The following is a 25,583-nucleotide window of genomic DNA, read 5'->3' as shown; positions in this document are numbered from 1 at the left end:
TGTCTTTGGTTAAAGGCATCCCTAATTTCACGTTGGTCTCTTCTAACTTTGGGATCAAATCATGCAAAAATGTGTCTTTTTATAATAAAGTGTTAAGTTTATGCCAGGATTGGCCGGAAAAGGGTACCCTCATGTAGTACACCACCTCTTTATGTCTATATTGGGTGGTTGTTCTATGTTTTTTGGGTTTCCCCTTCTTCTTTGTTTTTCCAATTTTAGTTTAGTTGTTGGCTTTCGGGTCACCCTGCTGGGTTTTTGCTGTGTTTTGGTGGGAGGTTTTTTTTTTTTCTAGATGCACATCCTTCATGCACTCTTGGTGTCACTATGTGGTTATATCATGGTACAAGCCTATCCCACTTTTAGTAATCAAAACACCCTAAACTTTATTCTTTCTTCTAATAATGCACTAAAATTAGTGCATCTTTTGTGTGAAAGGTCCCCAAATCCACTTTACAGTTGTTCCCTAGTAGCTAAAACAATCATTCTAGTGTCACCGACATGAGTTGAATAACCTTAACTAAAATGGACTGCCAATTTGCCATTTTTTCCTTGAAGATGGTTGAGTGAATGGATTGTTCAAAGCAGTACATGAGTCTATAGATTATACCTTATATGCACCTCTATTATTTAAAAAGAAAATTATGAAGCTTCTAGGTTTGTTCCATTCACATCTTCTTCTTTCAATACTTTTAAAGATCATGATTTCTATTCAGAAATGTGATTTAAGAGGAGGTTTTTATATAGACAATCTATTGGCATGTCTCTTATAATATTGTAAAACACCTCTTGATGTATAGAAGTTTGAGATGTCAAAAAAGCTAAGAAAGTAGACCAACAAAAGTTAGGTCATGTCCCCTTTGTGGGGCTCAAAGATTCTAATGATTAAAATGCCTAAAGTTTGATATTTCAATATAGGTAATTTATATAAAAAATCAAATTAAATCAAATGAATGACAAGTTTTTACATCAATGTGTAACTAATTATTTCATGCACGCCTTAAGATTGTTATGAAACAGGGATAGTTGTTTGTTATTGATATAAACATGTGTCTAATAAGAAGAAGATGCAAATTTAAGTTAGTGTCAAGAAGAAGGGTCCTCACTAACTATAAAATTAGAGCGCTTCCTATACTTTAGAGTATAGACCTTTGGGGCTTGTGATTCATTTTATGTGTGTTCATTATTTCATTTTCAAAATTATGAAGCTTAAAAAAATGAATCTAATGAAATCTCGAGTACAAGCAATCACATCTATGCGTGCAATAGGTATATCAAAAGGGCTTCCAAAGTAAATAATCAAGTCTTTTAGAAAATGATGTGTAATCTTACTATTGACATAAAATAATTAACTCAAAGTTTCTCTTTTCTCTTTCTTTCTTTTTTCCCCTCTTAATCTCCATCTATAAATATCTCTACCTCTCCCCTCTCTTAATACCTCAATCTCTCATAATATCTCAATCTCTCTCTCCATCCCTCTCCCTTATTTCTCTTCCCCCTCTCTTGATGCTTCAATCTCTCTCTACATCTCTGTGTCTATTCTTATCTCATTGTTTCTCTCTTTTCGTATTCCTATGTTTCCTGTATCTTTCACCATCCTTTTAAGAGTTAAGAGGTGCATTGCCCACCTTTAACAGCATGAAAGCTTTGCAATATGCATTTCGGCAATATTTCTTCTTCAATTTTCTAACGGTTTTTTCTCTGTGCTGTCAATAAGAGAAGTCATTGTTCTCATTGAAAACCGTCTAATCCTCTCTAGCACTTTCTCGACGAGAAAAACAATTTTACGAAGTCTGACATGCGTCTAATCAGGATGAATTTCAATGCATCTTGTAGAGGTTAATTATAATCATTTATCATCATATTTAAGACAATTAATTCTAAAATTGTTTTAAAGCAATAAACATAAACGTAAAAATAACGAAATTGCTGAAAATTAAAATTTATTGTTCATATCTAGCTGGCATACACAATACGATGGAACCAGCGATGGAGAACGCAGGTATCGTGGTCCCATTGCAACTGAAGACAATGTCGGAAACAACATGGAATAGGATTTTTATTAGCTAACAACCAAGTCGTTGTTATTCAGAGCACAAGAAAGTTTGTTTAAGGTAGGTCAGGAACGCTCTTCAGAACACGGTTTCCACAGTGAGTCCGGGTCCGAATCCAAAGAGCACTCCCATGTCTAATCCTTCTCCGGTAGTCGGGAATCCCTTTTCTGCAGACGCCTTCCTCATTTCGTCCAATATGAAGAGCACACACGCACTCGACATGTTCCCGTACTCACTCAATACGTGTCTAGTTGCCCTCATCCTCTTCGGATCCAATTGGAGTTTGGACTCCACTTGGTTCAGAATTGCCGGGCCTCCCGGGTGTGCAATCCAAAAGAGTTCGTTCCAGTCCGAGATGTTGAATTGTCCGAAGGCCTCCACCAGAGCCTTCTCAATGTTGTTCGAGATTAGCCCAGCCACGTCGTCTCTAAGGTGAAAGGTGAGCCCAACCTCTCGGAGGTGACCCTCTACAGCGCCCTCGCTGTCGGGGAGAATGGTCTGAGCAGTCCACAGGAGTTGGAAACAGGGCTTCTCTATTTCAGGAAGGGGGTCTGCTCCCACAATCACTGCTGCCACCCCATCGCCGAAGAGGGCCTGCCCGACTAGATTGTCGAGGTGAGTGTCCGAGGGGCCGCGGAAAGTGACGGTCGTGATCTCACTGCAGACGATCAGAACTCGGGCTCCACGGTTGTTTTCGGCAATGTCCTTTGCTATTCTGAGAACCGTACCTCCAGCGAAGCAGCCTTGTTGATACAGCATCACTCTCTTCACAGAGGAGGGAAGGCCGAGCAGCTTGCAGAGTTGATAGTCTGCACCGGGCATGTCAATTCCGCTTGTGGAGCAGAAAATGAGATGGGTAATCTTAGACTTGGGCTGACCCCACTCCTTAATGGCCTTCACAGCTGCCTCTTTATCCAGCCGCGGTACCTCCACCACCGCCATGTCCTGCCGAGCATCCAAAGAGGGCGCCTCGTAGGCGCACACTTTGGGGTTTTCCTTGAGTATCTCTTCTGTCAGATACATATGCCTCTTCCTTATCATAGACTTCTCGCCTGCAACATAAACGTCCCCATAACCATTAAATCATAGAAATGTAAATCAATAAATAAACTTATATAAATGTCGCATATGGGCTTACATATTCTCTTGAACTTTTCCTTGAGCTGGGTCATGTGGTCGCTGTTAGTGATGCGGAAATAATAGTCGGGGTAAGAGCTCTGCTCAATCATGTTGAGAGGAGTAGCCGTTCCGATGGCCAAGATGGTTGCTGGACCATCAGCCCTCTGGGCTTTCCGCAATCCTTCCAGATCCATCATCTTCCCTGCTGACTTTCTGATTAATCTTTAACTTCCACCGCACTATACTTCAGATTATGATGTAAGCGGTGTATTTAAAAGCAAGTTTAGCTGGGGAAAAGAGGGCTGGGCTTTTCATGTGGGTCTCTCTTTTAATGTCGTTTCTGTTCACAGGTGACTTTCCTCATCTTTCTATTGGAAGATGATTGTCCGTTACGTTATTCATAAATATATATTTTATTTATGTTGAATATATTTAAATTAATATTTAATAATCATCAAATAATAATAATGCATTAGTAATATTAGTTGTATTATATTTTATATTTAATAATAATTATTAATATATTAAGATTTTTATTAAATACATTATACAAATTTATTTTTATATGTAATATATTTAAGTTGTTTTTCAAATAAATAGGCATCTCAAGATTTATATCTAGACATCATTAAGATAGTTATATTTAAGATATTTATGTTAATGGATAAATTTTATTTATTTATAATATAAAATAAAAACTAATCTCTTTATTAAGAAAATTGAATCTCTTTAATGAATTTCTTTACAAATTAAATATGTGCAAATCATTCTTTAAAAAATAATATGTCTTTCTTCTACAATCTATAACTATTATTTTACAACTTCTTTCTTCCACTCTCTTTTAATTACTCATAATTTTAGATTTTAGATTTTACTTTTTTAATCTTAAAAATGATAAAATGACTTTAAAAAGTATTATGTTAGAAATATTCAAATTTAATCCATACATTGTATTTACTTTTAAACTTAAAACATTTAAAAAAACATATCTTCAACAAAATTACTTCGTCAAGATTTATAAAATTATTACTACTATTTTGAATCTATAATTATTATTTTACAATTTATTTATTCCACCTCTTTTAATTACTAATATTTACTTTTTCACCTATCTTAGGTGTCATTTAAATATAATAATTAAGATATCCATGCTAGTAAATATATATTTATAATATAATATTTAGTTAAATACATAGTGTATTTAATATTTCAATATATCATGTATTTATAGTATGGATAATAGAATATTATTAAGATATTCAGTACATGTGTAAAGCAATTAAAAAATATCACCTTTATTATTATAATTTACATTCAATTGAAAATAAAAAATTTAGCAATGATTTCTTTTTATTTTCTAAAGTAATTTTCTCTTTTGATTATATATTGCTTTGTCTTTCTTATACCTTTACACTCCATTATACCTCTTGATATAATAATGATATATAATATATTTAACATTTACATTAAATATATATAATTAGAATAATATTAGTTATGAATTAATATTATTTGATCATTATTAAATACTATTTTAAATATGTTAAATATAACTAAAAAATAAATATTCACATGTGAATAATAATTCATGGTGGTGTCTGTTGGTGGGATCTCCCCCCACCACCCACAGACCCCATTTTGGACCCTGTGATGTTGACACTGTCTGTCACATCCTCTCTTGGTCCCACGACGGTTCCTCCTTCCGTTCCAGTGGTGCCTCAGATTGACGGTCCTTCTTCGGAGAACACTATGGCCACGCCTGTGGTTTCTAATTCTGATACTATTCCTGATGTGTCAGTTGTTCTAACCACGGAGCCTCCGATTGTTAACGCGAATCTCAAAGGTTCAAAAAATGTGCTGGTCAGAAATTCTAAGACTGTGGACCCCAACTTCATCCCCGTCTACTCGCAAATTGAGGAGGGAATGTCTTTTGAGCTTCTTGACATTGTTCTAGACTAAATTTTACAGAACATGGCCAATACTCTGGTGGGGAAGTTCTTCTCCCTATGCCCCACGGTGGAGATGGTGAGAAAATGGGTCAAGGACAAATGGAAACTGAAAGGAGTGTTTTTGTTAGTGCCATGCCTGGTGCCCTCTTCCTCTTCAAATTCACTGCAAAGGAGGATGTTGCCCTTGTCCTCTCTGGATGTTGGTCCTATGGTCGAAACAGCCTCTCCCTCTGTTGTTGGAAGGCTGACTTTGACCCTGTGGCTAACTTACTGAAAACTGCTCTGGTATGGGTTCAGCTCCCGAGGCTTCCCCTTGAATATTGGGATGAATCCATCTTTAGATGGATTGGGAACTCCTTTGGTCATTTTGTAGGTGTTGATGATATCACCAGATCCAAATCATGCCTGGTCTATTCTTGTTTCTATGTTCAAGCTACTGTGAGCATGAATCTCCCCAGCTTCATAACCCTCAAATCCAGGCTCGACAGCTAGACTCAAGCTCTGGTTTATGAAAATGATACCCTCTTATGCCAAAAATACCATAAATCTGGGCATGTTATCTCCCAATGCAAGGCCTAGGCTCCCCCATTCCTCAAGCTTAAGGGCCCGACCCAAGATTCAGTGCCAAATGCTCCTATTATTCATCAAGACCTGGTTGTGGGGCCTGTTGTCACTCCTACTCTTGGCTCGAACCTACCTCCCTTAGCAGTCGAGGACCCGGTTATGGAAGAATACCCCTTTGTTGAGAGTATCAACAACCTTCTCAAATATCCTACAAATATTATAGAGGAAGCCTCTAATTCGGCCCGAAAGGAACAATGCATCTCCCCAACGCTCATCTCAGTTTCACTGGTTGATCAACTGGAAGATGGTGAGATTGTGAGGGACCCCTCTCTTGCCCCAGAGATAGCTCGCTCCCCATTGAGGTCTCCCACCTTGAACCAGGGTATACTCTCATCGGGTGCCCCTGGCGCGTCATCCAGTGGTTGCATGATTCATGTTGATGAGGGTTGGATTACTCAAAGACGTAAGACCAAGAATGCTAAGCCTGATGTGGGGACAGATCTCAAAGTGGGTTGGCCATTGTAGAGACTATCAAGACAGAAGGAAGCAACAAGGGATATTGCTAATGCCAAGCACTGGACCTTGTAGACGTCCATAAAAGGTAAGAAATAAAGGTCCTCTCTTGGAACATGAGGGGCCTTAACAACCCCCAAAAGAAATATGCTCTTAAAAAGTGTATTTTTGAAAATAAAATGACGGTTCTTCTCCTCCAAGAAGTTAAGACATGTCTTTGTCCTCCTTTTCCCTTGTTGCTGGGAAAATTCGGCCTGGTGCAAAGTTTGTTATTAGTGATGCTACTGGAGCCTTCGGTGGCTTGGTCACCCTATGGGAACCCTCCCATTTTTCTGGTTGTTTTCTCTCCTCCTTGACCAACCTTTTGACATCTAAAATCTCTTCCTCGATGGACTCCTGTATCCTTGTTAATATTTATGCCCCTAATGTCAGATCTGGTAGATTAAAGCTCTCGAACGACATAACTACTCTAATACATAATAATGCCAATGCCCACTAGTTGATTGCGAGTGATTTTAACTCTCCTTTGATCCCCTCTGAGAAGTTGGGAGGCCTTCTAGAATACTCTAAAAGTGTGACCAATCTAGTTGACTTCATTGGTAGGAATGGGTTAATGGATGTGGAACTATTGGGGCAAAAATTCACCCGATCCAATATTAGGAAGGGAAAGGATCTTATTTAGGCCAGACTTGACATATTTCTCATCTTGGGCAACTGGGGAATTGGTCCATCCTTGAAGCTCACTGCCCTCCCCAGAACGGTCTCTGACCACAACCCCCTGCTCCTTTGGAATTCTACAACTGCTGCAAGGAAGAATCATCCTTTTCGATATGAAATTATGTGGAACTCTCATCCAGAGTTGAATGATTGCATTAAAAGATGATGGAGCACCAACATACCTGGTACTCCTATATTCAGGATTTCCTAGAAGCTCGACTTGGTCAAAAGAAACGTCTGGGGCTGGAACAAATACACCTTTGGGATATCTTCAAGCAAAAAAAGGATCTCAACAGTAAACTAACTATTATCCAAGAGCGTATTGATCAAGGTGACTCCCTTGAAGCCACCCATCTGGAGGAGGCTACCCTCCAAAGGAAATGAAAGAAAAATTCCCACAAAGAGGAACTCTACTGGAAATAGAAATCTAGGGTTCAATGGCTCAAAGAGGGTGATAAAAATACTACTTTCTTCCATAGATCTACTTCTATCCATACGCATAGAAACCACATCTCTTCCCACATGGACAACAACAATCTGGTGGTCAATAATGTTGATAGTTTGAGCAGACTGACTACCAACTATTTTGCCACTTTATTTAGGGACGAAGATGACCGGGGGGCCACTGTTGGGGAGGACCTTCTTAACTGCCTCCCACCTCCCCTCTCAGAGGAAGATAACAACCTTATTTTGGCCCTTGTTTCTGAAGAGGAAGTCAAGTCTGTTGTTTTTGCTATGGGCCCCTTCAAAGCCCCAGGTTCTGATGGTTTCCCCCCCATTTTTTTCAATATTTTTGGGATGTGGTGGGCCCTGATGTTGTTCTAGCTACTAAAGATTTTTCAGATTGAGAAGGCTCCTTAACAAACTTAATCACACCTTCATTGCTCTTGTCCCTAAAACTTGGGAGGCTTCTACTCTCAAGGACTTCCGCCCTATCAGTCTCTGCAACACAATTTATAAAATCTTTAGCAATTTTTTTTGTCAATAGGCTCAAACCTTTCTTGGATCCTTTGATTAGCCCCTCCCAGAAGGGTTTTGTTCCTGGTAGACATATTCTTGATGCGACCATCTCTACTCATGAGATTATCCACTCCATGGATAAGTGTCATCATTTGGGGATGGTTTTAAGCTTGACATCTCCAAGGCTTATGACAGGGTCAATTGGAACTTCCTTTTCAAAGTACTCAAAGCTATGGGGTTTGGAGACAAACTCATCAAGCTTATTGGGGAATGCATATCTACTATCACCTATGTTGCGCTGCTAAATGGGAATCCCCTGGAGAAGTTCAGGGCCTCCAGAGGGTTGTGGCAAGGGGATCCTATATCCCCTTACCTCTTCATCATCCTTGTTGAAGTGTTGGCCTATAATTTGAACTCTTTGGGTTGCAGGAGCACTCTTTTGGGCATCAAACCTGCCTCTACAGTGCCACCCAATGTTCTATAGTAGTTCATTGATTATACGATCCTTTTTGGCATCTCCTTTATTTGGGAAGCTAAGGCTTGGAAATCCTTTCTCAACGCCTATGCTCTGGCTTCTGGCCAATACATCAACTATGAAAAGAGAAACATTTACTTCTTTCACACTAATTCCCAACTCCAACATAAAGTCTGCAGAATCTTTGGTTGTCAAAGGGCCTCCCTCCCTGGAACCTACCTAGGTCTCCCCTTGATTATTAAAGATGTCTCTAATTCTTTCTGGATCTCTATTCTTGAAAGAATGCAGAAAAAGCTGGTTGGTTGGAAAGGTAGATTCCTTAGTAGTGTTGGGAAATTGCAGCTGCTTTCCTCCTCCCTCCAGGGGATCCCTGTGTACTTTCTCTCCCTATTCAATATATCTGTGGCTATGGCTATTAAGCCAGAAAAAATTCAAAAGACTTTCCTCTGGATGAGAATGGAAGAAAAGAAAAGGCTCGCCTTGGTGGACTGCGACAAAGTTTGTCTTCCCAAGGCCATGGGCGGCTTGGGAACTCATAAGATCTCAAGGTTCAATAAGGCTCATATGACTAAATTTTCCTGGAAGCTTTTGAACAAGGATATGAACTGGAGTAGGATCATCAGGGCTAAATACCTGGGTAATGCAGACTTTTCCTTTGTCTTGAAAGAGGAGGGCCTTCCCAGGGGCTCCAAAATTTGGAATAACGTCTTGAGATGTAGTGACCCTTTATCTCATGGTTTGAGGTGGCTTATTGGAAATGGCAGGAACATTATCTTCTAGGAAGATTGTTGGTTAGGAGAGAGACCCCTCATTTCTTCCCCCTCCCTGAGATGGCTTCAAGATGTTACCAAAGGCTTCTTTGGTGAAAGGGTCAATGACTACTTCAGAAATTTCACTTGGAGGGCCTTGGAGGACTGCTGCATTGACCATCCATTCCTCCTCCTTGTTGCTAGAGAGCTCCAGAAGCTTTTGGCCAATATTATCCTCCCCTTGTTTCCTAGGGAGGACACACTTATTTGGAAATGGGACCCCTTTGGAGAATTCTTTGTCAGAAATACCTACACCAACTTACTTAGGGATCTTGTTTACTCCTCTATCTGGAAAGAGGTCTGAAATCCCCAACTCCTCCCCAAGGTTAATTTCTTCTGGTGGACGACTCTCCTCAACAAAATTTTGGCCCAAGACAACTTGGTCAAGTGAGGATTCCATTTCCCTAACAGATGCATCCTCTGCGAAAATGATGAAGAAAGTCCTGCCCATCTCTTCCTCCACTGTGCTTTCTCTCAGGAGCTTTGGGGGATGGTCTACAGTAAGGTTAATATCTATTGGGTAATGATGATAATTTATTAAATCTATCTCAAGAGTTTTGGGGCCCCTCTTCCAACCCCCTTATCCAACAACTGTGGAAGTAGATTCCCCCCCCCACGTGAGCTGGTTTATTTGGAAGAAACGAAATGACAGGATATTCAGAGACAAAGAGACCTCTGTGGAAACGGTGTTTGCTCGATTACTCAAATTTAATCTTGAGAATATCTTTGTTTCTAAAACCTGGATAGTGTCCAAGCCCCCTCTACTTGGGACTGGGGAATTGCTAGAAGCTAGAACCTCTCCCTCTCATTCTCTCTTGTTGACTTCTTTAAGAGACTTCTAAGACAAAGCACAGTCTGGTTCCCCCCAGTTACAAATTTTAAACTCAATTTTGATGGGGCTGCCAAGGGGGCCTAACTGCTGGTGGAGGGGTGATCAGACCCACCTGGGGGCCCTTGTTGTTGCTTATGTGGGGTAAAAACACAAAATTGTGTCACGTTTCAAGCTAACTTATCAACACAAGTGAATTTAAGTAATTCTAACTAAAAATTAATTTTAGTCAAACATATGGTCTATATAGATTTATTATAGCTAAGTCATGTATGGGCCACAACTTTTTCAATTGGAAGTGTCTATGAAATGTATATTTTATACTACTTTTGGTCTAATTACAAAAAAAAAAAAAACTCGATGTTTCAACAACTCCTACTCTTATAAATAACATTGCTTTTTGAAATGTAAAAATACCCTTTTATAGATCTATAAGTGAATTTTCCAAAATATATATCTTTTAATATTTTAATTAATTTTTATATTTTATATTTTATTTTTATTGAAAGTAGGTCATCAGCACTAAAATATAAGGTTGATTATCTTGTCAAGGAAAAATACTTAAATTTATGAAAAAAAATTGAAAAAAATATGATGTAGTAGAGAAAAGAATCTATGTCAAGATGATATAATTATTTTCTAATTTGGATAAATAATTAAGAAAAAAAGTGGTGGGAATTGGAAGGAGTTATATTTCAACACACACAACTTTTCAAATTTATTGAAAAATATATATATCTATAACAAATGGTAAAAAGTGTACATCCTGAGTTGGCCTACTGGTGGAGAACTTGTGCTCTTGAAAGAGAGGTCACAAGTTCAAAATCACACAAGGGGGTGGGGTATGTACACCTTATCGGCTTCGGCCTATTATCAATAAAAAAAAAAAAAAATGGTAAAAAATATATCCATGCACTAAAGTTTCAAGTTATCAATATACAAAAAAAAATTCAAGAAAAAAAGGTAAAATTTACTAAATAAAGTGTGGTGGCTTGTGTAACTTCAATTTCAGCATTTTTTCAGCAACTAAATTATAGTGTTTATTTTATAAAAAACTACATTCAAATAATATTTAATTTTTTGTTAAAATTACAAACATAAAATAGACATAAGAATATAAATTTTATTAGTTTACATTCTTTCAAAATTCAAAACATATATTTCACTTTCTATTGATTTAATTTAAAAAGTTGAATCAACATTAACCATTTCCTTTATAAAAGTGTGACACAACTTTGTACTTTTACCCTTCAGGTAACCTAAATGGGCATTCCTCTAATCAAGATGAAGTGATGGCCTTAGCCTGGGGGATCCGTATTTCCCTCTCCATGGGAATCAATATTATGGACATTGAGGGGAACTCCATGCTTATCATTGATGTTGTCAAAGGGTCAAATAAGCTTAATTGGACAATTGAGGGAACCATCAGTGACACCTTGAGGCTCATCTCCGGTCTTGACTCGTTCAGAGTTATGCACATCTACAAGGAAGGAAATAGTGTGGTGGACGCCATGGAAGCCATTGGCCTAAACCTCTCAGGGCTGAGATGTTGGAGGAGTCACGACTCCCTCCCAGACCATGTTAACTTCCTCCTCCAGGAAGAGAAATCCAAAATCTGCATTAATAATTGAGCAGCTGCCAAGTGCTTCCTTTTCCCTTCTCTCTTCCCTTGGGGCTGTCTGAAGGTGGTGGTTTCATAATTCAAACAATGGGAATATTCCTCCAATTCCCTCAGATGTGGTGGCGACCCATTCATCCAGGCTAGCAATGATGCATGCGTTGTTGTGATGGCATTTCACTTGGGCTTGTAGAGTCATGATGAGGTATGACTAGATTGGAAACGTGTTGGTTGCCATCGGTATCTACTGGCTCTTAATGCCTCGTATCCAGGAAATCATTTCTAAAAGTGACTTCATTTTTTCCCATGCGCCCAACTTCATTTCTCATTTATTGATGTCAGGCTTGCACATTTCCCATTTTCTCTTCCTGGCTTGCATCTCGAAGGGTCTTTGCAACTTTCTTTGTTTCATGTCAAAAGAAGCTTTGCTAGCGGAAGATATGGGGGGTGACACAGTTAGGTATGAATCAGATAATCTGGATGATTTTAAAAATGACCCCTTGGTCTGGAATTTCTGTGTTGAAGGTGGGGTTGCCGATTTTCTCAATTGCCTGAAGGGCCACAATGAGCAACTCTTGGCTACTTTCGCGTCCTCCCGGTTTGGGAGGCGGGTCTCAGTTGGCGGCATTGCCTTTGATGTCTCTGAGGAGACTGTTACCTAAGCTACAAAGCTGACCCTTGATGGCTGCCACTGGAAGCGTACCAGTCATGTTGCAAACAATGAAGGTTTGAAATGGTTCTTTCGTAACTGTGAAGAACTTGTTAAGCTGCAAGGTGGGTTTGCTCAGGAGGAGCTCAAGAACCCGTGGAACATGATCTGCCTCATGATCATGAAGTACTTCACTCTCGAAGGCAGGTATAAGGTATTCTACTACTACCATTTGCCCCTCCTCAATCACTTCCATAACAATGATTTGCTTTGTCTTCCATTTTATTTACTGGGCTCTTTAGAGAGGTCTGTTAAAGACACTACGGACCCCAAGCATGGGGATAAGCATCCTTACCTCCTCCACCAGGGTCTTACTTACAATTTATATAAATTCCATAAGGCTCTCTGCCTCCCCCGAAATCTTTCGCTCTCTCAGCCCCCCATGTCGACTCCCCAGCAGCTCATGGCCCTGTCTATGGCTTTCCCTAGATTTTTCCAATATCCCCATGAGGGCTTTGCTTGAGCCACCATGTCCCTACCTACTTATGCCTCAGATCTTTCCTTATCGGTGGTCTCCCCTAGTTTAACTCTTCCTACCTCTCCTAGTGCTTCTCGCTTCCTGTTCAAGGGCAAAAGCAAAACCTCTGCCAAACGCAAACGCATAGTCTATGATGACAATTCTTCCTTTGAGGACGTTGAGAATGACAATCCTTCCCTGAATTTTGAGGTTAAAAGTAGATCCTCCATACTTGCTTCCAAAGGCCGCAAAAAGAAGACCTCGGTGCTTGAGAATCTCGACTCTGAGGAGGACCTCATTGGGGACAAGAAGGACAAGGGCTCTAATACCACTATGGGGGCCCCTGATGGGGATGTCGTGGATGTTAATGTGACTAAGGACCCCAAGATCCCGACCCCTATCGGCGCTGCTGACATGAGTATCTCTGAAACGGAAACCCAGGACCCCATTGATGATAAGAACACGACCCCTATGAACACAGTCACTGTGGGTCTTATGGGCGTGGAAATCTCTGACAACAAAGCTTTGGAATCTGGTAATTTGGATTCAAATTTAAAATGGTTGAACATGTGATGCATTCTATCCCTTTGATGGGTCTGGTTAATGATAGTGATAACCCCCTTTCTAGTGGTGTGCCCAAAGAGACTAAAGAAACTACAAAGGAATTAGCTGCTGAGAACCCCCAGGAGGTCCCTACTCTCCAACAAATGGAAAAGCTGAGCATAGATGTGTTGAACATCATGCAGAGAATTGAAAATCTCGACCCTGTTCTTGATCTGCAAACTATCAAGGAGGATGTCAACCAACTCAAGAACAAAATGGAGGCTTGAGAAGCCCAAATGGTGGGCCTGAACAAATTCCATGTGCAGGTTTTACATAGTTTCATGCTCACCTTCTCTTTGTTGAGGGAACGTTATGCGGACACTGAGGAGGACAAGCAGGAGGCTAGGGACCTCTACAAGTTCCTGTCTAATGAATGGAACAGTGCTATGGATGCCACTAGGGTGCGCAAGGCACCCTTGTAGTTTGTTTTTGTTTTTTATTTCTAAAGACTTGGTTCCTTTTTGTTGATAGTTGTTGTTAGTTGCTGTTATAGTGTTGTTTTTGCACAATGATCTTTAATAGTTTTGCTATGTAAAGGGTCATTGCCCTTGTTCTCACTGCTTTATTAATCAAAAACATGTCACAAATATTAAGTGGGGAGATGGCATTAGAAATGTTCACGTGAAAAGAGTTTCACTTAGAAATATATGACAGAGAAAATATATCTATGACCAATAGTAATCATCCTGGAATGGAAACAACACAAACAATAGTAGTCATCCTAGAATGGAAACAACACAAGATGTAATACACATTTTTTAAAAATTTCTACCAATTAATATATATTTTTAAATATTAATTATTTAATTTCTTTGTTATTTAAATCAATTAAAGAAAAAGTAATATACAAAACGAAAAGACATCATCATCACACACACTTTAAATTATCATATATATGTTTCTAATAATATATTTTATTAATTTATATTTCTTCACATTTGAAGTACCAACGTGAAATATCTACAAGAAAAATTGAAGCGTCATAATATTCTATTGAAGTTATTCTAAAGGATTGCAACTTCATAAAATCTGTATTACTTTTTCATATCGTTGAATGGTGTTTCAACGCTTACTTGTAACGATCTATTGGAGATTTGTTGGAGATTTGTTGCCTGACAAAATGTTTGAACGATTTGATGTTTCCTGCAATGCCATGATATGGTCTTTCACAACTGATAAGGTTAAAATTTCTATAATGTGAATTAATTTAATTTTTTCTTTTTTTATATACAGAGAAATCGGCTACACTAATTTTTAGTGTTTTTATTTTATCCACAATTTTGTAATTAGATTTTTCCAAAGAAAAGTAGTTTTAGAAAATTTACTCTCAATTTTTATAATTAGATTTTGTCAAGGAAAAATAAATTTATCATTGTTTTTTCAATTTTTCTTAAAATGAAATTATATGTGACATGTTTAAAAAACACATAATTTATTATATTGAAAGAAAATCAAATCATTTTAAAGATTGAAATAAACTTAATATTCATTTTTTAATGTTATTTCAAATGTAAATGTAGTGTGAATTTAATATTTGTAATGGGAAAAAATATTTATCAAGGCTATTTATGATACTTTCACAAGAGAAAGATACTGTAAGTTTAAATATTTTAATATGGGATAAATGAATACAACTAAAAATAATTTTACAATATAATTCCTGAATTGTCTTACTATTTAATTTTTAATAAATAATAATGTAGATAATTATTCTTAATAAATTTAGTTTAAGAAATAAATATTTAAAAGAGTTGTAGTTAACTTAAGGATAGTTTAAATGCTTTTATCTTTTATGGTTCATTTGTAAAAGGTTTCGGGGTCCCTTCAAAACCTGATTTCTTGTAATAAAAAAATTAAGGATAGTTTTAAGGTTATATTAAATTAAGGTTTTCATTATAAGATTCGTTCTTTGGTTTTCATTGTGATATATTTTGACAATCATTATTAGCCAACTGGTATATTCTGGCAATCATTATTAGCCGATAGACCATTCTGACAATCATTATTAGCCAAGTGATATTTAAGTTTTTGGGTAAGAGCTCTACGAAATTACACTGGGAGGAGTAGTTATTCTAATAGCCAATTTGCGTGTTGGAGCATCACCCCTCTTGGATTTTTGTAATCCTTCTAGATGCACTATCTTCCATACTAAAATGTTAAATAATTTATAATTTTGACTACACTTATCTATTGGAAAGATACTTGGACAGGAAAGTAATTTTATTAGGAAATGTAATATGAAATTGTAGACTGTATTTAGAATGTGAGGGAAGCGATGTATCTATATGCAAGAGTAACTAAGGAAGAAAGTAGGAGCTAAAATATTTTATACTCTAATTTTTTTTTATACAGGACCATAATATTTGTGGGAAGCTAAGGTAGGATGTGAAATGAACATGTAGTTAAAAGTTAAAAGTTATTCTTGAAAAAAATGTACTTTAGTTTTAGGGATGTGGTTTCATGGGGATTGTGATCTATTTTTAAGGAGCTATAGGTCTCACAGAAAAAATAAAATTGCTATATAGGATTAATTGAAACCTTTTCTGGAAAAATAGTAGCATTTATTTTTTAGGATTGCAAATTTAAGCAAGTGGAAAAGGGGGAGGCTAGAAATTGTTCCACTAGCTTAAGCTTGTTTTGCCACTTGTTAATAATCTGAAGTTTCTCAATCTTTACCAATTAATTTTTTTTAATTTTTATTTAATGAAATTGAATATGCTAAATAAATAAATTCATGAAGCCACCAACTTCAATAAATTTTAGAGCTAAAAATTTTAAGATTAAACTATACTAAAAAATTCATTAGGCCATCTGCTTTAAAATAATCCTAACAACATTTCAATAACACCCATTGAAATTTGTTAGGAAGATCCCTCCATGGGATCCCAACCTTAGAGTGGGGTTCCATGAGGATTAAAGAACTATTTTCATGGAGTAGGGTTATGAGAATTAATTAAAATAATGGTGTAGAATTAACTTATATATATGTAGAAAACCCTTTTAACATAAGTCCAATGTTCTTTACTAGGATTTGTCATAGATATAATAATAACTTCCACGGATTAAGCAATATATGGTCTTGTATAGGCCATAGCATACATAAGACTTCCTATAACACTAATATATGGAACTTTACACACCTCTTCAAGCTCATCATCTATTTTAGGATATTGTTCTAGAGATAGATTAGTGCTAGCTATAAAAGGAATATTAACTGGTTTACAGTCATGCATGACAAAATGTTGCAAAATAGTGTTAACATATTTCATTTGACTTAACCACGATTTTCTATTAACCCGATTCCTATTGATTTTCATACCTAAGATATATTTTGTAGCCCCTAAACTTTTCATATAAAATGTACCAAATAATTGACTCTTAAGTTCTGTAATCATTCCGTTATCTTTTCCAATAATTAACATATCATCAACATAAATGACAATGGCTAGTAATCGATAATTAATTATTTTGAGATAAACACAACATGACCTTCTTCACTTCTAACAAAGTCATGATTCAATTCAAAAACATCAAATTTCTAATACCACATTGTTAGTGACTGCTTCAAAGCATATAAAGATCTCTTTAACCTTCAAACCAAGTGTTCTTGTCCCCTCACAATAAAATTATCATGATGTTTCATAAATATTTTCTCATGAAGATCCCCATGTAAGAAAGTTGTTTTAACTTCCATTTGATCTACTTCTAAATGAAAAATAGTAGCTATGGATAAAAGGAATCTAATGGAACTTAGTTTAGCCACGAGAGAGAAAATCTCACCAAAATCCATTCCCTCAACTTGTGAGTAACCTTTTGCCACTAACCAAGCCTTGTACCATTCCAACTTATCATCTGGTCTAAATTTCTTCTTAAATACCCATTTGCATCCAATGGATTTTCTCCCATTAGGCATCTCAACTAGATCCCATGTGTCACATTTTTCCAAATCCTTTTTTCCATCTGTTATTGTCTCTAACCAATGCTCATGCTCATCTTAAGATAAGGACATAACATCCTAAATTGTACTCCCTTTAACAATTTCGATCACATTTGGGGCCTTGAACTTAGCGCTTGCATCCCTATGTTTGAGTGGGACCCATTTATGCTTGCACCATACAAATATGAGCTTAATATCACATTTTACCATGCATTTCCCCTTTATCTTGGCCCTAAAATGGGGTAGCACCCAAGTGTGGCGCCTTGGTCCTCACCAAAACCAAGGTGCCACACCATGGTATTCCTTAATTGAGCCCCAATTTAAACCCTTTACCCCATCTCAAATTTGAGTGGGAAACCTTTCTCCGTGTGGGCTTATGTTGAAAAATTAACATGTTTTCATGTCGGGCAAGTATATAAGGAGGATTTCTCCTCTCATTTTGCATAGAAGATAGAGATTGGCAAAATCATATCAAGCATTGAAGCTTTCATCATCAAGAATTTCTAGAGGTCTTCAAGGCTACATATTCTTCATCTATCTATTGTGGAGAAAATTTACGTCATTTTGATGCAAGCATGTGTGTGATTAGGGTTTTGTCATGTTCATGCCATTTCATACAACATATGTGATTACATTCAAGAAGAAAACCATCATTATCAGTCATTACAGATCTAAGGTATATCTTTCCATTATTTATTTCAATATTTGCAACATTTCATTCAAGGTTGATTCATCAACTAGGGTTTGACTTAGGCAAACCCCTATTTCCAACCTATTTCCCCTTCTTTCTATATGCACAAAACACGTAAAAAGTTGCGATCTTTAGGATAAGTATTATTTACAATGACGAATCAATCCTCCTTCGGTGTGCAAAAACTTTGGAGGACCATGGTGAGGGGTGACAAGGTCCCCACATTTTATGAGCTCTTTTGGGGATTAGGTATGAATCTGCTTATATTTCTCAGATCCAAGTGTGTGGCTCAATCCGATGATTGTAGCTTGTTATTTCTACATTTTTAAATTCATTTTAGCACATTTACTCTAATTTCAATAATTCAATTCAAGTTAAAGAAGAGGCATATTCAAGACCCCCTAGAATTTGATCAGAATCTAGATCGATTGAGTTAAGATCTATCAAATTCCTATCTTTCTCTAATGCAATTTAAGCAAAATGAGTGGTTTTGGTACATCCAATGGTGGAAAACTTAATTTTCAAGTGAGAGATGGAAGATAAATTTACTGAGAGATGGAACAACTAGTTACAATACTTTGAAGATAAAGTCCATCTAGAGAGTTGTTTCTAGAAGGTGATCATGGAGTATGTGACTCTTGATGGAAGGTATACCTGTGCCTTTGCCTACCATTTCACTCTTCTTAACCATTTTCAGCATAAGGTTTAGAATCTTTTTTCCCTTTTTTCTTGCAAAATCCCTTAATGCAATAATTTCAGATCATATATAGGATCGGGTATGAAAAACACTGTTTTGCATGAAGGCCTCATCCTTCTTATTTCTTATCATGTGAAAGCTATACTAATTTTGGCTGCCTCCATCCATGAGGTCAATTCTAAGACAGAGCATTCTCAGCCTTTGGAGGATGATTTTAATACTGAGTCTGAGGATGAGGAATTTATTCCCTCTTTGACAAAAAATAAAGGGAAAGTTTGTGATGGTAAAAGACCTAAAATTAAAAACCCTTGCACCTCATGAATCCCTCCCTTTTCTAGTGTTGGTGCCTTGGTTGGTAAGATGTGTAGCTAGGGTAATATCCCTTCCCCCTCTACTTCTAGCAAGTCCCGTCCTTCTCAAAACCTTGAGAAAAGATAACCCTTCTTGACATCTCTTGATCCTAATTTGCAATTGTTGTCCTCTAAGAAGGAGTTTATCATTGATGTTCTTTCTCTTGCTAGAGATGGGGTCGTGGACACTTTTAAAATATTCAAATGGGTTTTCCATGAAATTAAGGAGATTCAACTCAAACAAAGAGCTGATAGCAACACCCTAGAAATTGTTAAAGATAAGGTTAAGAAGATGGATAAAGGGTAGGTACTGGATGAGGTTTCCCCCAGGTTTGAGAAGGAGATTACCTCTATCATTGAAAGCCTCAAATCTATGATGGAGGCCTTTGACAATTTCAAAAGAGGCTATGAAGCTAGGATGGAAGCTCTGGAAAATGAAAATGCTAAAATAAAGGAATCTATCAAAAATATTGTTAAGACTAGGCGTGGGGTGCTTGGTTCTATAGTGGAGAGCCTTACTAATATGACTGGTAGCTTTGAAGAACAATTTCAGTTGAATAATGTGGTGGATGTGGAAGCCAATGCTGAACATGACAGTTTCTTTGGGACCCAGCAAAAGGACCAGAGGTACGTTGAAGGGGAAGGCAGTTGAGCATCCTCCTGATTTTCAGAAGCTCAAGAAGATTGCTGATAATATGACTAAGATTGAGAAAGAGATGGAATAGACTATGAAACTGTTGGATTAGGGTTGGCTCCCGACTGCTTTTGTGTCGGTCTTGTGTTGATTTTCCAGTGTATTATCTTATCTTTTTGCTTTCTCTAGTTTGTGCCTCTTTTGTTATTTTATGGATTATCTTTGTTATGGGGCTTTTTGTTGTTGTGTTCTTTGTTGGCTTAACTGTTGGTTGAGACTTCATGGGGCTTTTATTATGTAAAGGGTTTTAGGTCCCTTCAAAACCTATTTTTTGCCATAATAAAAAACATTAATTTTTACCATTGCAAATGCCTCTAAGTTCACAAATCTAGGTTCATTGATAGTACAAGATAAATAAAAAACACAACGAAAATCAAATGGACTATATCCATAGCTATCAATGGGCTTATGTTGTCTAGTGGATCTTCTCTAAGGTGTAACAAGATGCTATGGTTTTTCATCTTTAGGATTCTTTTCTAATAATTATTCTTAACCTTCATGTTCATCAAGTTGTTCTACATGTGCATCTTCTTGAGGTTGTTCTACCTATGTATCTATATATGGTTCAACCTTAATATCAAAATCCGCTATTCTGGTAGGCTTCACCTAAGCTTTTTATCATTTTTAAATTTCTTTAGCTCCCTAAAACTTATATCCTTAGAATATGCCATTTTCATTTCTACAAGTTCCCAAAGCTTATAATCCTTCATGTTGTTGCCATCACCTGCAAAAACACACTTGTTAGCTCTGAAATCAAGCTTATAATATTAATCTTTAAGAACATGAACATATGCATCACTGCAAAAAAAACTAAAATGAGAAATTGATGCTTGTTTACCTCTCCATACCTCAGAGGGATTTTTATCAACAAGAGTAGTAGTGGGTGATCTGTTAACTAGATAACAAGTAGTATGAACTTCCCTAGCCCAAAAATGTTGTTCAAGGTTTGCACTACTTAATATGCTTCTAGCTCTATCCATTAAAGTCCTATTCATCCTCTTTTCTACTCCAATTTTGTGAGTTTTTTTTTTCTAACATTTCATGCATTCTTACAATAGTCATAAAAAAACTTAGAGAAAAATTCACCACCATCATAGGTTCTTAAAACCATTACTTTTTTATTTGTCCATTTCTCAAAAAGTGCTTTAAATTCTTCAAATATAGAAAAAATAATAGAATTTTCCTTCAAAAAATAAATCCATGAATATCTAAAATAATCATAAATAAAGGAAACATAGTAGCAAGACTTACCAATAGACGGTACATCCATAGGACCAAAAAAATCACTATGAATTATCTCCAAAATTTGTTTAGCTCTAGTACTTCCAGATTTAAAAGATACTCTATGTTTCTTTCCATACACATAATGTTTGCAAAAATAAAAATTACCAAAGTAACTAGATAAACCATCAATCATTTTATTTATTTATGTGGTTTTTAAGACCCCTTTCACCATTTTGGCCCATCCTATGGTGCCATAGCTTACATGATACAAAGTTATCAGTTACATTAATAGAGTTACAAAATGTAGAAGAATCAAGTCTAAATAGGGTTCCACACCTGTTACCCTTAGCTCAAATCAAATTCCCTCTACTTAACTTCCTACCACTCTTTTCAAAAGTAACATGCACTCCAGAATCAATCATTTTAGATATAGAAATCAAGTTCCTAGTTAAACTAGGAATGTGCAATACATCTTTAAAAGGTTTAACCTGTCCATCATTGAAAATCAACTTTACCTCCCCTTGGCTAGTAAAATTTAATATGCTATTATCCACAAGGAAAACTTTCCCACCATCATATGCCAAATATGCTGAAAAACACTCCTTATAAGGAGTCATGTAGTAGGAATCACCTAAATCTATTAGGCAAGAATCATCATAAGTCATATTAGTAGAAATAATAAAAGCATCAGTAGGTTCATCAAAGGATTTATTAATAGAGGGATCATCATTAATTTTCTTTTTATTCTTACTTTCCTTTTTGAGATGCCCTCGCTTACCACAGTTCCAACACCTCAATCTACTCATACATACCTTCCCTGGGATTTAGAAGGATCCTTAGACTTGTCTTTTTCACCTTTCTTCTTTCCCTTACATTTCTCTTTAGTTATACCTTGTATATGCAATGCATCTTTAGACCCCTCTAAAGTCTTTCTCTTTATTTCCTCTGAAAGTAGAGTGGCAAAAAGGGCATCCAACTTCAGATCATCTAAAAAAAAACCACTAATTGCAAGAATAAGATTATATCCCAAGATTTAGGAAGTAAACCTAATATGAGGATACATTTATCCTCATCCTCTATCTTTACATTAATTGACTTCAACTGACTCAAATATTAGATTAATTAAATTCAAGTAATTTGCACTTGATTCTCTATCATTCATTTTAAAATAATATAACTTTGTTTTTAGAAACAACTTGTTAATGAGACTCTTCATTTGGTAAATCTCTCGTATTCTATTTCATAATTTATGTGTAGTAATCTCATTTGAAACATTAATAGATAAAAATCAGATAAACACAAACGAATAGTGTCGTGATTCTTTTTATCTAATTTTTTACAATCTTCATCTACCATAATGTCTAGTTTCTCCTCTTTATTAACAATAATTTATTGATCTCTTTCTTCCAAGAGATCCTCCATCTTTATCTTCCAAAGCTCATATCCAAAACTATTGAACTTTTCAATGTCCAATCAAGATGAGCTAGCCATGATCTCTTATTGCACTAAAACTAAAATTGCAACAAAAAATGACACACTCCCACTACTGTAAAAAAACCCAATCAAACACTCGAGTAAATGCATCCCCTTCTTAAATCAAGTCAACTTGGCTTTGACACCAAATGTTGAAAATAGGATAAAACATATAGTGAAATTATGTTGATACTCTTATGCATCCAAATAAACAAATAACAATAAATAAATGATGGAAATGTATAACAAAATAGATGCAAACCATAACTCAATAATTATGAGGAGAAATCCTTTTGGGAAGAAAAACCACTCCCAAAGAGATCCTAGAATTGTATCAATCCTTCAAATGAGTTATACCAATACAACTTCTCTCTCTAAATTTTTGTAGCACTTCTTTGCTTCAGTGAATAACATGTTTTTCCTTCAACTCAAGCACTAAATAAATAGGCATGAGAGAAACCATAAATCACAAGTGGTTTCAAAAACCACTTAGGCACAAACCAAACAAAATAGAAAGCTTTTTCTTTCAAATTGTGTTTTTATCCTCCTTTTGAAATTTATTCCTTATCTTAGTAAACTTTCATTTATCTTTCATTTTTTCATGCTTTTACTATTTTGACAATTAAAAAACATCTTACAAATTGTCACAATTCCACTTAGCAACCTTCAAGACAACTCAAGAATAATTATAATTTTCTAACTAATAATTTAATTACAAAATAGCAAAAACAAGGTTGAGACATTTTCTCAACAGTTTATTTATTGGAAGTTATTGTGCTAAGCGCAATCTTGACATGGATTAGAGCTTACCAAGGTTTTCATGCAAATTATTGAGGTGTAAATTCAACTATTGATAAACTAAATAAAGGCACAAACTTGGAAAATAATAGCTAATGCATCTCATATCTAAAAACATGGTGCATTATGATATGCTTATCTATCCAAGATTCATTTGTTGATATTTCTTTCATGAAGAAATTTCAAATTGTAAAACTTTATAGGCCGATTTACAATAGTCGTGGTCATCTATGTATTTTTTTCATCTTTCAATCATTTCTTTGCAAGTGTCGAGAATTTAAAGGAAGAAGATGTTGAGTTTCACTAGGGGAGGGAATATTGGTACTTAAATGAAGGCTTGAATGGAAACCAGGTAGTTATTGAATCCCATGTGAAATGAAAACTTATAAGAGTTGTAGAGTAAAAGATCATACACAAACATATTCCAAAGAGATTTTGAAGATTAATTCACAAATATAAACAAGAAAAATCAAATGCAACAGTGGTTAAAGTAAATGATCGTTGGTTGGTCTTCTATCCGATCATAGTGGAAATGTGTCAACAACATACATAGTGAGATAATTGAGAAGAGATGAGTCATTAAGATCTCAATCCATACTTTCTTCAATACTTGTGTGTGACTAGATTCTAAAAGATGCATATATGTACAAGGAGTTTTTATTTCTTAAGGCACATGTTGTTCACTACAAGCATTTGGGCAGACATGCATGTGAGGTGGAAAGCATTGAGAGATGCACTATTTCTCAAGAAACCATTAAGTAGTATATGCAAATAATTTTAAAAACCTTATTGCAAAAGGATTTCTACATTCTTTTCTATTAATATTTTGATCGATATAAATGCAAAAAGTGGAAGTATAAAATGTAAGAAAAAATAACAAGTGCATACAATTGCAAAGAAGAACAATACCACATAACACACATATTTTATATGGAAAAACTTGGTAAAAATATACCAAAAAAATGAGCAAATAGCTTTCATATTGATTCTCAGGAATTTTATAGTGTTACAACAATCTCAAAACTGTACATCAAAACATGACTTTGAGTAGCATAAAACAATCCAGTTGTAGAGTCCTAATTGAAGACAACTTACTAAATATAGTAAGTATGACTTGCACAACTACATGTAAAAAACATGTCAAAATTACTATTTATAGTAAGTCTCCTAACAAAACTTTCTATTTATAGTAAGTCTCAATTTTTTTTTTGCCTCCACCAGGACACCTAACGACATGTTGCCTAATGGTGAGTGCCTAGCGATGCACTAGATGAGAATCCAATTTGGACTTCACATTCCAACATTCTCCAACTTGAAGTCAAATTTCAAACTCATGAATAATTCCTCTACTGAAGGACCATTGCCAATGTTCCCTATCATCACATAATCTGTAGACCAAGAGAATTTTCACACCAAATGAACTTGTCTCTACCAGTAGGTTTTGTCATAATATTAGTGGGGTTTACATCAATGTGAATCTTGGCCAAAGAGATTTGTCCTCCTTCCACCACTTGATGAACAAAGTGATATTGAATATCAATATGCTTTATTCTAGAATGGTGTGTTGAGTTTCATGCTAGGTGCAAAGCACTTTGATTGTCAAGATACAGTACCATGTTATCTTTCTTCACTTTTAATCCATCCAAAACTCTATGAAGCCAGATTGTCTCCTTGCTAGCCTGTGTTGATACCATATATTATGTCTTAGTAATAGATAATGCCACCCAACTAACAACACCTCCAACTAAACATAAAACATACCCTATTGTAGACTTTCTCTTATCTTTGTCCTCACCAAAATATGCATCCACATACCCACTAACTTTAAGACTACTCCCATTATAATAGATAGAAACATCTGAAGTGCTTCTCAAATATCTAAGAATCCACTGTACAATTATCCAATGATCAATACTAGGATTCACCATGTACCTACTGACAACTCCCAGTAGTGCAATTTTTGGTCTGGTGTGCACCGTGGTGAACATAAGACTACCAACTGCTATTGAGTATGGTACATGATACAACCATGTCTTCTTTGCTTTTGTGCTAGGGCACTATTTAGAAGATAATTTAATATGAATAGGAAATGGAGTGCTAATCGGTTGTGCATTCTACATATTAAAGCACTGCAAAACTTTCTCCACATAAGCTTTTTGTGACAACCATAATATCTTGTTATTCCTATCTCTATGTATTCTCATTCCAAGAATCTGATTTGTGTTGCCTAAGTCCTTCATGTCAAACTCCCTAGCAAGATAATTTTTCAAATGCATTATTTTAAGAATGCTAGGACCTACTACCAAAATATCATCAACATACAATAGTAGAATGATAAAATTGCCA

General features: G+C 36.1%; 1 protein-coding gene across 2 annotated transcripts; it reads right to left on the bottom strand.

The window, feature by feature from the left end:
- Positions 1 to 2,001: 2,001 nt before the first annotated feature.
- Positions 2,002 to 5,065, bottom strand: LOC131047075 (chalcone synthase-like). 2 transcript variants are annotated; one of them, XM_057980902.1, is made up of 3 exons: positions 5,048 to 5,065; positions 3,190 to 3,367; positions 2,002 to 3,103 (listed from the first exon to the last, which is right to left on the bottom strand). In XM_057980902.1, exons 1-3 carry the CDS (start codon positions 5,063 to 5,065, stop codon positions 2,130 to 2,132), a joined length of 1,170 nt encoding a protein of 389 aa, XP_057836885.1. In that variant the 3' UTR covers positions 2,002 to 2,129. The 2 variants fall into 2 exon arrangements, with proteins under 2 accessions (XP_057836885.1, XP_057836886.1); XM_057980903.1 differs by lacking the exon at positions 5,048 to 5,065 and having other exon boundaries at positions 3,190 to 3,382.
- Positions 5,066 to 25,583: the final 20,518 nt, after the last annotated feature.

This window comes from Cryptomeria japonica, chromosome 1 (genome assembly GCF_030272615.1).
Source record: "Cryptomeria japonica chromosome 1, Sugi_1.0, whole genome shotgun sequence".
In the NCBI taxonomy this organism is placed as follows: domain Eukaryota; kingdom Viridiplantae; phylum Streptophyta; class Pinopsida; order Cupressales; family Cupressaceae; genus Cryptomeria; species Cryptomeria japonica.
This window is presented reverse-complemented; position numbering and strand designations above follow the sequence as displayed.

Bases quoted from the DNA above. Each gene is read 5' to 3' on its own strand.
- LOC131047075 (XM_057980902.1), bottom strand. The intron at 3,104-3,189 runs GTAAGCCCATAT...TTTATGTTGCAG, and splicing joins GGAAAAGTTCAAGAGAATAT to GCGAGAAGTCTATGATAAGG.